Here is a 13,297-nt window from a genome sequence, read left to right as displayed (position 1 = left end):
AGAAACACTTAGCTTAAGCCCTCACATCCTTGGATCTCAAGAAGGCTTATTTCCACATTCCTATTTGGCCTTCTCATCAGTGTTTCCTTTGGTTTGCTGTGCTGGGCAGGCACTTTCAGTTTCAAGCCCTGCCATTTGGGCTTTCAACTGCTTGTATTGCTTTGGTATTGCAGCCTGCTCACTTGATCACCACAGACAGCTCACAGAATAAAATACTACAGATTATTTTGGATTCGTATTGGGTAAATAAAACTCTTTATTAGTACTTTAAATGGAGAGTGTATAAGTCATTATTATTACTGCATCACAATGATTAAGAAATAAACACACTAATTGAGTACATTACTAAAGGAAGGCTACAGAGAAGTAAAATAAGATAAATATATATATCTACATACATCATCACTGGTCAGGAATTACATCATTCAGGCCCTTATCTCATCAGCTGGGGGGCCCGTTGCAGCGAAAGCCCAAAGTCTCCATATGACCAGGAACAAGTCTTTTCTGCATGATGCGTCCATGCACCGAATGAGGCCCAAGGCTCTGCTGCAAAAAAACTTTTATTAAGCTAAAACTTATCCAGGAATGTACATGAGGTTTCAGTCATATGCTCTCAGTTCAGGTAAACAAACCACTGGCCAGGTGGCTTATCTCCTGAACCTCAAGCATACCCCACCTCCCTGCTGTACAAGCTGGCTTCAGAGACATTACAACCTATTCTTGAGATGTACTTTATCTTATACATTGTTCTTGAGTGTGCCTTATCTCATACATTGTTCTTGAGATGTGTCTTACATGCCAGCCTGTTCTTTGAAAGTCACTTTTGATGAAAGACAGAAGATTTTTAAAATGTATTATCAATTAAAGCAAGACTGAAAAGCAATCCTTAATATTTTCCATCATACTGCTCCACAGACCTTCTCCAAAGTCATGGTGTGGTTTCAGCCTTTCTCTGGAAGATGGGGGATCAAGGTGCACCCTTATCTGGACGATTGGCTGATAAGGGCTTCCTCTCTCATCAGGAGAGTGTCTGGGTCACCTCTTGGGTGATTTCTCTGCTCTAGACCCTAGGCTTGGTTGTAATTTCACCAACTGTCCAAGCCTCTGGAGTACTTGGGGGAGCGCTTCAACACATGCCAAGGCAGGGTATTCCTCCAGGATCGCTGGTGGAAAAAGCTTCAGTCTCCGGTTTCCCTGTTGCGCTCTCTTTCAACTCCATGGTTGTGGGGCTATGTACAGGTCCTGGGGTTGATGATGGCGACACTGGAGATAGTGCCCTGGACCCAGGCACACACGCAGCCACTGCAGTTATCTCTTTTGTACCGTTAGTCTCCCATGTCCCAGGATTCTCAGTGTCATCTCCTGTGGCTTCCTCAGGCAAAGTCCAACATGGCTGATGTCTGCAGACAGCCCATCTGGGGGTTCCCTCAGTGGACAGTTGTGGTTACTGATGCCAGCCTCTCAGGCTAGGGAATGCATTACCAGCAGCTCTGTGCTCAGGGCTTCTGGTCGGAGGTGGAAACGTGGTGGCCAATCAATCAACTGGAGCTCTGAATGGTCCAGAAAGCTCTGTACACTTTTCAGGATGTGCAGAAGGGCCTCCTGGTTCGAGTTTTGTAGGTCAACGTGATGGCTCTCTCTAACATCAAGAGACAAAAGAAGACATGTAGCGTTTAGCTGGAGACGGAAGCCTGACTGCTGCTTTGTTGGGCGGAGCACTGTGTTCCCGTTCTCTCGGCAGTGTACATCACCGGCGTGCTGAACATCTAGGTGGATTTTCTAAGCAGGCACGCTGGATCCAGGGGAATGGGATCTCTCTCCGGCCACGTTTCAGCTCATGGTTGCCAGGTGGGCGACTTCAGTTCTGGATCTGATGGCATCGCATCACAATGCAAAGGTGCCTTGGTTCTTCAGCAGAAGACGGAGGTTGGGGTCCAAAGAGATAGATGCGCTCCTTCAGCCATGGCCAGAAGGGGGGCCTCTTGTATGTCTTTCATCTTTGGCTAGTGATTGGTAGGGTTCTTCACAGGATTCTTCGTTCCAGGTGGGTCATATTGATTGCCCCGGTTTGGCTGTGCAGACTTTGATATGCAGACCTGGTGCATCTCCTAGTGAATCAGCTGTGTGGTTTCCACATTCCTGGACCTTCTTTCAGGGTCCGGTTCTTATGGATAATCCACCTCAGTTTGATCTCATGGCTTGGCTGTTGAGCAGCTGCAGCTAAGGAAGAATGGCTATGCGGAGGATGTAATCACTACCTTGTTACAGGCTTGGAAGTGCTCCACATCTTCAGCATGTGTGTGACTGTGAGGGTGTTCGAGGCCTGATGCTTGAAGCACACTGTTGCCTTTCCATTCTTCCTTGGCTCACATCTTAGCCTTTTTGCAGGAAGGTTTCAAGAAAGGCTTGGCATAAAATTCTTTGCAGGTGCAAGTGGCCGCTTTGGGGACAAGTCATTTGTTCTTCCTTGGCTGTTTATCCGGGTGTGGTTTGATTTCTCAGTGGGGTGGCTCATCTTAAAACCATTTTGCACCCAGTTTGTCCTCTGTGGAAGCTTAATTTGGTGCTCTGGGCGCTTCAGGATATCCCTTTTGAGCCCTTGAGGTCAGCTACCGTTAATGTTATGTTGAAGGTGTTTTTTCTGCTGGCAGTCTCCTTGCCTTGGCAAATATCAGAACTTCAGGCCTTGTCTTGCAGAGATCCCTTTTTCTCTCTTTTTTTTTTTTTGCCAAAAGTGATGTTGGCATTCCACGTCAATCAGCCTTTGTTTCTGCCGTCCTTTGCTGTGTCTACTGGATGTTAGGCGGTGGTTGTTGCACTATCTGGAAATTACTAATGAGTTTTGCCGTTTGGATCACCTTTGTTCTGTTTGGAGGCCCAAGGAAGGGAGAGGCGGCCTCTAAGGTTTGGTTACGTGAAGGGTTACCATATGGCTCCAGAAAAAGGAGGACGGATTGAGCCAGCCGGGTTTTACTTCCATTGCTAAAGCAATGGAAGTAAAACCCGGCTGGCTCAATTACTTTCATTGAAAGCAATGGAAGTAAAACCAGGCTGGCTCAATCCGTCCTCCTTTTTCTGGAGCCATATGGTAACCCTAGTTACGTGGTGAATCAAACAAGCCACTTCTAATGTCTTCTTGACAGGCAGCCCCCAGCTTCGCTAAGGGCTCACTCTACCAGGGTCCTTTCTACTTTTTGGGTGGAGTCCCAGGGGTCTTTCTTGGAGATATGTAGGTCTGCCACGTGATCTTCTCTGCATTCCTTTACAAAGCACTACCATCTGGATGTGGCTTTCAGGTCATCGGTGTTGATGACAGCAGCATTGGCTACCCACCCACGTTGACACGTGCTTTGCTACATCCCACTTGTCTCTTGATTCATCTGCTTTGGTGACAAGGAAGGAAAATTGTCTTACCTGATAGTTTTCTTTCCTTGAATCATAGCAGATGAATCCAGAGTCCCACCCTCAATATGTATTCTCTGTTCTGTTTTCAGATTGTGTGTCTGTTTGGATTCGTTGCTGAGGTTTGTTATTTATTGTGGGAAAGTTCTCTTCTATTCCAATCAGATTCCTGTGAGGAGGGAGTGGTTTACTGGTGGCTTGTTCTCCTTCTGATTCATTAGCTAAAATACTATCTGACTAGGCTGCTCACAGCCCTGCATCAGAGTTTAGCATTGCCCTCTATCGCCACCTGCTGGTAGACGGACATAACCCACTTGTCTGGATTCATCTGCTATGATTTAAGGAAAGAAAAGTATCAGGTAAGACACATTTTTTTCCATTTAAAGGATACTGTGAGAAGAGACACAATAGTAACGGAATTCAAACATGCGTGGGATAAACATAAAGGAATCCTGTTCAGAAGGAAGGGATCCTCAGGCGCTTAGCCTTGAATGGGTGGCAGAGACGGTTGGGAGGCGGGGCTAGTGCTGGGCAGACTTATACGGTCTGTGCCAGGGCTGGTGGTTGGGAGGCGGGGATAGTGCTGGGTAGACTTATACGGCCTGTGCCAGAGCCGGTGGTGGGAGGCGGGGCTGGTGGTTGGGAGGCGGGGATAGTACTGGGCGGACTTATACGGTCTGTGCCCTGAAAAAGACAGGTACAAATCAAGGTAAGGTATACACAAAAAACTAGCACATATGAGTTTATCTTGTTGGGCAGACTGGATGGACCGTGCAGGTCTTTTTCTGCCGTCATCTACTATGTTACTATGTAATAGTGTTTCTTGATAGGATGCGTAAGTTGAGGGGAATGCTTGGATATTGTCACTGCTGGCATATGTGAGTGACTGGTGTGGAGTACATTTTTGTGTATAGGTTGACTTTGAGGAGGGATGAGTTTGTATGTGTCAGGCTGTGTGTGTTTCTGGTTTTAGATATATAGGTGTTACTTAGATAATCTACTGTCATTCCTAGTAATTTACCTTCTGGACCAGCTCCTCTTCTGCCACAAGGAGTTGGGTCCCCAGTGGCGTCTTGCAGATTTATTTGCTGTGGTTCATTTTCTGGTGGAGAGTGCAGAAACAGGACTGCTTCCCTCTCCTTCTGGACTTCTGCTGAGATCTGTACCTAGCATTGGCACTCACTAATAGCACCATCATGGCTTTTTGTTCCTATTGATTGGGATTCCCATGGCACCAACTTTATTACTTCCCTGCTCCTCAGCTAGCCATGCATGACTTCCCTGCCACCCTATTATTACTTCTGACCCCTCTTCCTGTTTTATTCACACACAAAGGTTTGCACAGACATATGAAGGACACTCCCCAATAGATGCTATACATGAACAAATGCACCTAAAATGTATATTTAAGGAAAGTGAAATAAAAAATAGAGCTAAATTGACATTTTGAACCTTGTGAGGGACTAAAACAATTGATGGAGAATATATATGGATTATCCATTGAATTTAGCCTTTAAGCTAAATGTGAATCCGAATCCGTAAGGGTGAAGAGTACAGGATTATTAAATACCATCATATGTCTAAATTGATAATCTATGCTCCAATGAATAGAAATGTCAACACATGTTTACCCCAAATTGAGAATAAAGGAAATCTAAACTAAAGGTACCTGAAGGTATCAAATTGTTTTATAATGTAAAATAATTCTAGAAAGCATTCCCTGAAACATATACAAATCAAAAAGGAGACAAGACATGGTGCTTTGAATACAAGTGCTTTACTTTTAGGTAAAATTTCAAAAGAAGGGCATTGTAGCACAACTCAAAACTACAGACAGGGTATATAGGGGATCCTATTAGAGTTTACCTTGCTGTATTATCATCTTTGGATGACAGAGATTGGGGACGCTACTAGCCTTACTGCTTTTGCCACGATTGCTCATGGGTTAAAAAAAATTCCATGCTAGAAAAGTTTGGTAGGCTGAAAACGTTTGCTGTGAGAGCAGCATCCAGCTTATGGTTTGGGGACTCCTGCTTTACCCACTGTAAGAGATGGACTATTACGAAGAGTGGAGAACTGGCAACTAGCAAAATGTGGTAGAATCACCAATTTTGTGCAGTAGTACATGGAAGCCTAAAAAAACAGCTGAAAAAGAATCACAACGTAGCTAAAAATGCTGCCTTATACTGGTATAAAAATGTAGATGAAACCGCAAAGACCAAAATGTTTTATGCACCAGATATGGTACCATTTTTAAAAGGCCAAACTCATCACCATGGGGTCTGAAACAGTTGTATGTAAGGAGGTAGTACTTGAACTTTTGAGTTTTCTATAAATGTTGCATATATTTTGACACATCTTTTGCAACTCTTACCAGTATTGAAGAGTGAAGTCCATGACTTGCGTGTGGTCCTCCAGTCTGCAGACAAGGAACTGAGTGCTGTGAAGATGGAGTATAGCTTGTTCAAAGAAAAGCAAGACAAAGAGCTGAGTCAGCTCTCAGATAGACATATGAATGTGCAGTTGCAGCTTGACAATATCCGGTATGGTTATACTTTACCCCGAGGATCAGTTTGTTCATTTTCTATGTAGTGTTTGAGCACAAGATGCATCTGGATTTAAATTCTCAGGGTATAGTTACAGTGGTAGTTAAATTTTAAACCATGTAGAATGCCAAACAATTAACTTTTTCCCAGGATAGAATGGATCCAGCTTGGAGGCAAACACTTTGTCTTGCTATGAAATTTACAGACATGTTTATATTTCTCATGAAGGAAAAGTGGTAGTCTCCAGGCTGAATCTTTTATGAGGAAAATTTAATCTGGCATTTTATGCTTGATTTTTAACTGATTACTTGTATGTACATTTGTGGTACCTACATATTTTGTTTATACAATATGGGCAGTTAATTCAGGCATAAAAATGCTTAAGTTTATAAAGATGTGCATGGAATCATAGTTCATATTACCCTATGTAAAATCTGAACAATGAAATATGCAAACACATCAGTGACACATTTTGGGTTCTATGAATAGTCATATGGCCTGATATTAAAAAGGGCCCAAAAACAGGTCAGGCTTTCAGACTATCCCTAATGAATATACATATACAATAAAAGGGCTACCTCACAATAACAATCATCAATCCAAATTCATCAATATATACTTGTTGAAAATATAAACATCTCTAATGAAATACAATGAAAATAATCACTCTTTATTTTAACAAAATAATAGTCTAAAACTAACAGCATATATAAATACATATAAAAATTCTCCCCACCCCCAGGAAATGTACACTCAAAGCGTAGATATCACACCATGTCTAAATCATGAATACATCATCTACTATAATAAAACTCACCCTCAACATTCTGAAGACAACGTTCTGAAGTCACTCAGTCACTCCCTGAAGGGTTCGTCAGTTCATGGTGGTGAAGCCACAACACTGACCATGTCTCTCTGCCCTGCCCTCGCATGACGGACCAATCAGAAAAAACACCCTCAGCGTTCTGAGTCACAAAGGACCAGCACAAAACCGTTACCAGGCAACGCTTGGCGACGTAAGACGGACCTATCAGAGGAAACTATGTGGCAATAAGGGAGGAGCATTCACCAGCAGAATTGCTCATTATCTGTGCAGCACGGAGAGCACAGAACCAGCACTTGAACAAGAGAAGAATATTTCTGCTGTGGGTATGTGCAAAAATAGACAGGGGGGGGGGGGGGAATTTTTAAATGCCTAATGCCGGTACTGAAGAGTGCCGGAGGGCCTATAGAACAGACTATATTTGGGATCGCTTGACGTGGAGTCGGTGGAGCCGGAGAACAGCGTGCCCCTCTGGGACATGGGTGAACAGGACAAGCTGCGGCCCAGCTGGAAGGATTACCCGCGACCCAGGCAGCAGCAAACAGCGACCAAGGAAAGGGGAGGAGTAGGGAAACACGCTCCGCGTGTTTCCCTACTCCTTCCCTGCCTAGGAATTGCTGGAGACTGGCTGCCAAACTTACTACTACTACTATTTAGCATTTCTATAGCGCTACAAGGCGTACGCAGCGCTGCACAAACATAGAAGAAAGTCCCTGCTCAAAGAGCTTACAATCTAATAAACTAACGAAACAACCGCACACCGACGCACCACCTCCATCATTCGAAAGGCATCCACTTTCTTCAACAGAAATGCAAACTAATAATACAAAACAAGCAAAGAATACCTGGTTTCTCACGCGGCTGCAGGTAACTCCCTACCCCCTTCCTCTTCCCCTTTTGCTGAAGTGGCCAAGGACGTGCCCAACCATCCCCAGCCTCAGGCAAGCTGTCTCCCACCTCGGGGATTCCCCGAGCACCCGGAAAAAGACGGCGCTGCTTCCCGCAGCGCATAAATGTTCCAGCATTCCCCTGCAGCCAGCCTGAAATGGACCGAACATACCGGATCACCCCCCGATGGCCCGAGACCGTGCTCTTCTCCCTTCCGCCAACTTAAAACAACCACCCCCATCCTCAGGCAAGCCGTCTCACACCTCCAGGATGCCCAGAACCCCAGCCCAACGGAAAAAGACGACGCTGCTTCCCACAGCACATTTCTCTTCCAGCGTTCCCCTACAGCAGCCCTGAAATGGCCAAAAAATACAGACTGACCAAGAATGTGCTCCTCTACCTTCCGCCCATCTAAAACAACACTGCTGCCTCAGCACATCACAAAAAAAAACAAAACAATCAACCACTCAGCAAAGGCTGACCCCCCTACAACCACATTTACATTTCACCAACAGAAAGACCCCCCCCTCCACAAACCTCCTTGACAGACAAAACCACACACACACAATACAACACAACAGAAACACACCGTCAAAGCCACACACCAATCCATCCCACTTTGCCAGCATAGCACAGCATATCCCCCAACCCCCCAAGCAAAAAACAAAACAAAAAAAAAGACACACATCAACAACCTGCACACACACCCCACCCTCACACACTCACACACACACAAAATAACTCTGTGACACATACACACAAAAAAAAGCCACATGCTAGCGCCCGTTTCATTGGTTTCGGAAAAGGACCTTGTTTACTAGTATATTAATAATAGCCTAATATATAATATCAAGCTAAAAGCTTTAGGTAATCATGTCTCTCTTGTTGCAATCCCCCAGGTCAAAGCATTTTTTTTACATGAATCAGGTTTCACAATGAGCTTCATCAGGAGACCAAATTCTACAAAGGGAAATGGGACTTGATATACCGCCTTTCTGAGGTTTTTGCAACTACATTCAAAGCGGTTTACATATATTCAGGTACTTATTTTGTACCAGGGGCAATGGAGGGTTAAGTGACTTGTCCAGAGTCACACTACAAAAAACAAATACTAATAAAAGTCATTCCATCTGCCACATCAGAATCAGTAATCTGGGAGATTGCAAGAAGAGAGACACATGATTAGCTAAAGCTTTTAGCTCGATATTATGTATTGGGCTATTACTGTATGATGTATTCATGATTTAGCTATTGTGTGATATGTATGCTTTTAGTGTGCATTTCCTGGGGGGAGGAGATTTTTCTATGTATTAAGGAGAGATTTGTATGTTTCAGACTCTTGTTACAATAGAGTGATTATTTTCATTGTATTTCTTGAGATGTTTATATTTTCAACAAGTATATATTGATAATGAATATATATGAGAGATTTATGTGTGTGCCACCATTATAGCAAATCTCTGCCATACATATTCATTAAGGGGTATCTTGAAAACCTGACCTGTTTTGCAGCACTGAAGGACAGAACTTGTATAATGCCTTGAGGGAACTGCAATGGAATATGAATGGTGACAGTCAACTATATGTATAGTGGCGCTGTTCAACTGCTGTTATGGATAACTAAGTGGTTTAATTTAAGCTTGCTAGTTAATCACCACTGTGTTCCTATTTCACATTGATCAATGATGTACATGTTTGTTCAGAGCTGCTGAACATAAATATTTTTAAAACACAACTGTTGTGGCTGAAAATTGGCCCAACAACTCAAGTTGTTTTTTTTGTTTGTTTTTTATATACATATTGCTGCTCATACAAACAAAAAAAAGTAATCCCTTACACTTTTTTGCAGTTTTCTCAGCAACCACTTTGAATTTGAACGAGAAATTTTACATACTTGTTTAGTCATCATACTGGCATATTACTATTAAACATTTAATTTGCCTTAAGCTATGTTGGTGATACTGACATTCTCCGAGGACAAGCAGGCTGCTTGTTCTCACTGATGGGTGACGTCCATGGCAGCCCCTCCAATCGGAACACTTTACTAGCAAAGGCCTTTGCTAGTCCTCGCGCACCGCGCATGCGCGGCCGTCTTCCCGCCCGAACCGGCTCGTGTTCGTCAGTCTTCTTTAGTCCGCGCTCGGGACGGTCGTGTTACGCCGTTCGAGCCCCTTAAGTTGACCCTCGCGCGTCTCTTAGCTTTTTGCTAAAAAAAAAGGATATTGGAAAAAGACCTTTTCGGTCTTTTTTTCCCTTCCCGTATTTCCAGTTTTTGCCCCGCTAAGTTTTCTTTCGTTTTCGGGGTAGGCCCTTTTGAGGCCTCGGTTCGAGTTTTTTCTCTCCCTCTTTTTGGTGCCTTTTCCACCATTACGAGTTTTGATTTCGCCCGGGTAATCTCGCTCACTGTTGTATCTTCAGTGTCTGGGGGCTGGGCACCGCCCGCAGGCCTGTAGTCTTTGCGCCCTTTTACAGAAAAGGACTCAGGTAGCGAGATTGGCCCAGTGGAACGTGTTGTTCTCGGGCTCTTCGTCGGCAACAGCACCGGGGGTATCGAGTGCATCGATGTCGACAGCGTCAAGACCTCCGACCTCGGCGGCGACTGTATCGATTGCATCGAGGCGTCGACCCTCTGCATCGTCGGTACCGAGACATCGGAGGCTGCGTCGGCGTTGGTCGTACCGGGACCTCCACTAGTGCTGATGTCGTCGGACGGTGGTGCTTCGACTGGAGTGCAGGTGAGGGCTGTCCATTCCCCTGCTGGTGGCGGTGAGCCTTCGGGTGGGTCTCCCCCTACCCTGAGGGCTCCTGCGGTACAGCCCCCCCCGAGACCGACCTTCGGCCTTGGCCCCGAGGAAGCGACGGTTGGATTCTACGTCCTCGTCGGTACCGGGAAGTTCCGGTGACATGCTTCGTTTGAAAAAGTCAAAGCAGCATCGACACGGGTCTCCTTCCCGCATCGGTACCGAGAGCTCTGGGTCGCCGAGGGAGTCGGCACCCAGTAGGCATCGGCACCGGGAGGACCGCTCACCCTCTGTTCAGGAGGTGTCGATGCGCTCCACCTTGGACAGCCCGGAACAGCCTCCACGCCCGGAACAGACTCTGACCTCGACGCCTGCATCAGCTTCTATGTCTTTCTCCACAGCCGCCCTGCACGAGAGTCTCTGGGCCGTTCTTCCAGAGATCCTGGGAGAGCTGTTGCGCCCTTCCCCTCCGGTACCGGGGGTGCTTGCGCCAACGGTACCGTCGAGTGAGGCGTCGGCTGGCCCTTGCTCGGGGTGAGGTCTCCGACATCGGTGCCGCTTGCGGTACCGACTGCGGCCGCCTCCCAGGAAGGCTCCCCGATGACGTCGGCGGAGGGAGCTTCGCCGGTGCTGGCGAGGGTTTCTACCTCTCGACGCTCACACCGTGGCCGTGTTTCCACGGAGTCGAGTCGGGCACAGCTTCAGACACAGATTCATGAACTTGTGTCTGATACCGATGGTGAGGCCTCGTGGGAGGAGGAGGAGGACATCAGATATTTCTCTGACGAGGAGTCTGATGGCCTTCCTTCTGATCCCACTCCCTCCCCTGAAAGGCAGCTTTCTCCTCCCGAGAGTCTGTCTTTTGCGGCCTTTGTCCGGGAGATGTCTACGGCCATCCCCTTCCCGGTGGTTGTGGAGGACGAGCCCAGGGCTGAAATGTTTGAGCTCCTGGACTATCCTTCTCCACCTAAGGAAGTGTCCACAGTACCCATGCATCATGTCCTGAAAAAGACATTGCTGGTGAACTGGACCAAGCCATTAAGTAATCCCCACATTCCCAAGAAGATCGAGTCCCAGTACCGGATCCATGGGGACCCAGAGCTGATGCGCACTCAGTTGCCTCACGACTCTGGAGTTGTGGATTTGGCCCTAAAAAAGGCTAAGAGTTCTAGGGAGCATGCTTCGGCGCCCCCGGGCAAGGACTCTAGAACCTTTGACTCCTTTGGGAGGAAGGCCTACCATTCTTCTATGCTCGTGGCCAAATTCCAGGCTTACCAGCTCTACACGAGCATACACATGCGGAACAATGTGCGGCAGTTGGCGGGCTTGGTGGACAAGCTCCCTCCTGAGCAAGCCAAGCCATTTCAGGAGGTGGTCAGGCAGCTGAACGCGTGCAGAAAATTCCTGGCCAGAGGGGTATATGATACCTTTGATGTTGCGTCCAGGGCTGCTGCTCAAGGTGTGGTGATGCACAGACTCTCATGGCTGCGTGCCTCCGACCTGGAGAATAGGATCCAGCAGCGGATTGCGGACTCTCCTTGCCGAGCGGACAATATTTTGGGAGAGAAAGTCGAACAGGTGGTAGAGCAGCTCCAGCAGCGGGATACCGCTTTCGACAAGTTCTCCCGCCGGCAGCCTTCAGCTTCTACCTCCACAGGTAGACGTTTTTATGGGGGAAGGAAGACTGTTCCCTACTCTTCTGGTAAGCGTAGGTACAATCCTCCTTCTCGACAGCCTGCGGCCCAGGCTAAGCCCCAGCGTGCTCGCTCTCGTCAGCAGCGTGCGCCTCAGCAAGGCCCCTCGGCTCCCCAGCAAAAGCAAGGGACGAGCTTTTGACTGGCTCCAGCAGAGCATAGCCGACATCAATGTGTCAGTGCCAGGCGACCTGCCGGTCGGGGGGAGGTTGAAAGTTTTTCACCAAAGGTGGGCTCTCATAACCTCCGACCAGTGGGTTCTCCAAATAGTCCGGCAAGGATACACTCTCAATTTGGTTTCCAAACCTCCAAATTGCCCACCGGGAGCTCAGTCTTACAGCTTCCAGCACAAGCAGGTACTTGCAGAGGAACTCTCCACCCTTCTCAGCGCCAATGCGGTCGAGCCCGTGCCATCCGGGCAAGAAGGGCTGGGATTCTATTCCAGGTATTTCCTTGTGGAAAAGAAAACAGGGGGGATGCGTCCCATCCTAGACCTAAGGGCCCTGAACAAATATCTGGTCAAGGAAAAGTTCAGGATGCTTTCCCTGGGCACCCTTCTTCCCATGATTCAGGAAAACGACTGGCTATGCTCTCTGGACTTGAAGGACGCCTACACGCACATCCCGATACTGCCAGCTCACAGACAGTATCTGCGATTTCAGCTGGGCACACGTCACTTCCAGTACTGTGTGCTACCCTTTGGGCTCGCCTCTGCACCCAGAGTGTTCACGAAGTGCTTGGCTGTAGTAGCAGCGGCGCTTCGCAGGCTGGGAGTGCACGTGTTCCCCTATCTCGACGATTGGCTGGTAAAGAACACATCCGAGACAGGAGCTCTGCAGTCCATGCAGATGACTATTCGCCTCCTGGAGCTACTGGGGTTTGTGATAAATTATCCAAAGTCCCATCTTCTCCCAGTGCAGAGACTCGAATTCATAGGAGCTCTGCTGGACTCTCGGACGGCTCGTGCCTATCTCCCAGAGGCGAGGGCCAACAACTTGTTGTCCCTCGTCTCGCGGGTGCGAGCGTCCCAGCAGATCACAGCTCGGCAGATGTTGAGATTGCTGGGCCACATGGCCTCCACAGTTCATGTGACTCCCATGGCCCGCCTTCACATGCGATCTGCTCAATGGACCCTAGCTGCCCAGGGGTTTCAGGCTGCTGGGGATCTAGAAGACGTGATCCACTTGTCCACGAGTTTTCTCA

General features: G+C 47.3%; 1 protein-coding gene across 1 annotated transcript in view; it reads left to right on the top strand.

Annotated features, from left to right (window-relative positions):
• Window positions 1-13,297, top strand: part of KIF15 (kinesin family member 15) — a 1,036,090-nt gene that overhangs the window by 550,324 nt on the left and 472,469 nt on the right. The window contains 1 exon segment of the mRNA XM_030209299.1: window positions 5,780-5,945. Within this exon segment, the coding sequence (XP_030065159.1) occupies window positions 5,780-5,945 (166 nt within the window).

Source organism: Microcaecilia unicolor, chromosome 1 (genome assembly GCF_901765095.1).
Source record: "Microcaecilia unicolor chromosome 1, aMicUni1.1, whole genome shotgun sequence".
Lineage (NCBI taxonomy): Eukaryota > Metazoa > Chordata > Amphibia > Gymnophiona > Siphonopidae > Microcaecilia > Microcaecilia unicolor.
The sequence above is the reverse complement of the archived record's forward strand: the minus strand, read 5'-3'. Positions and strand labels throughout refer to the sequence as shown.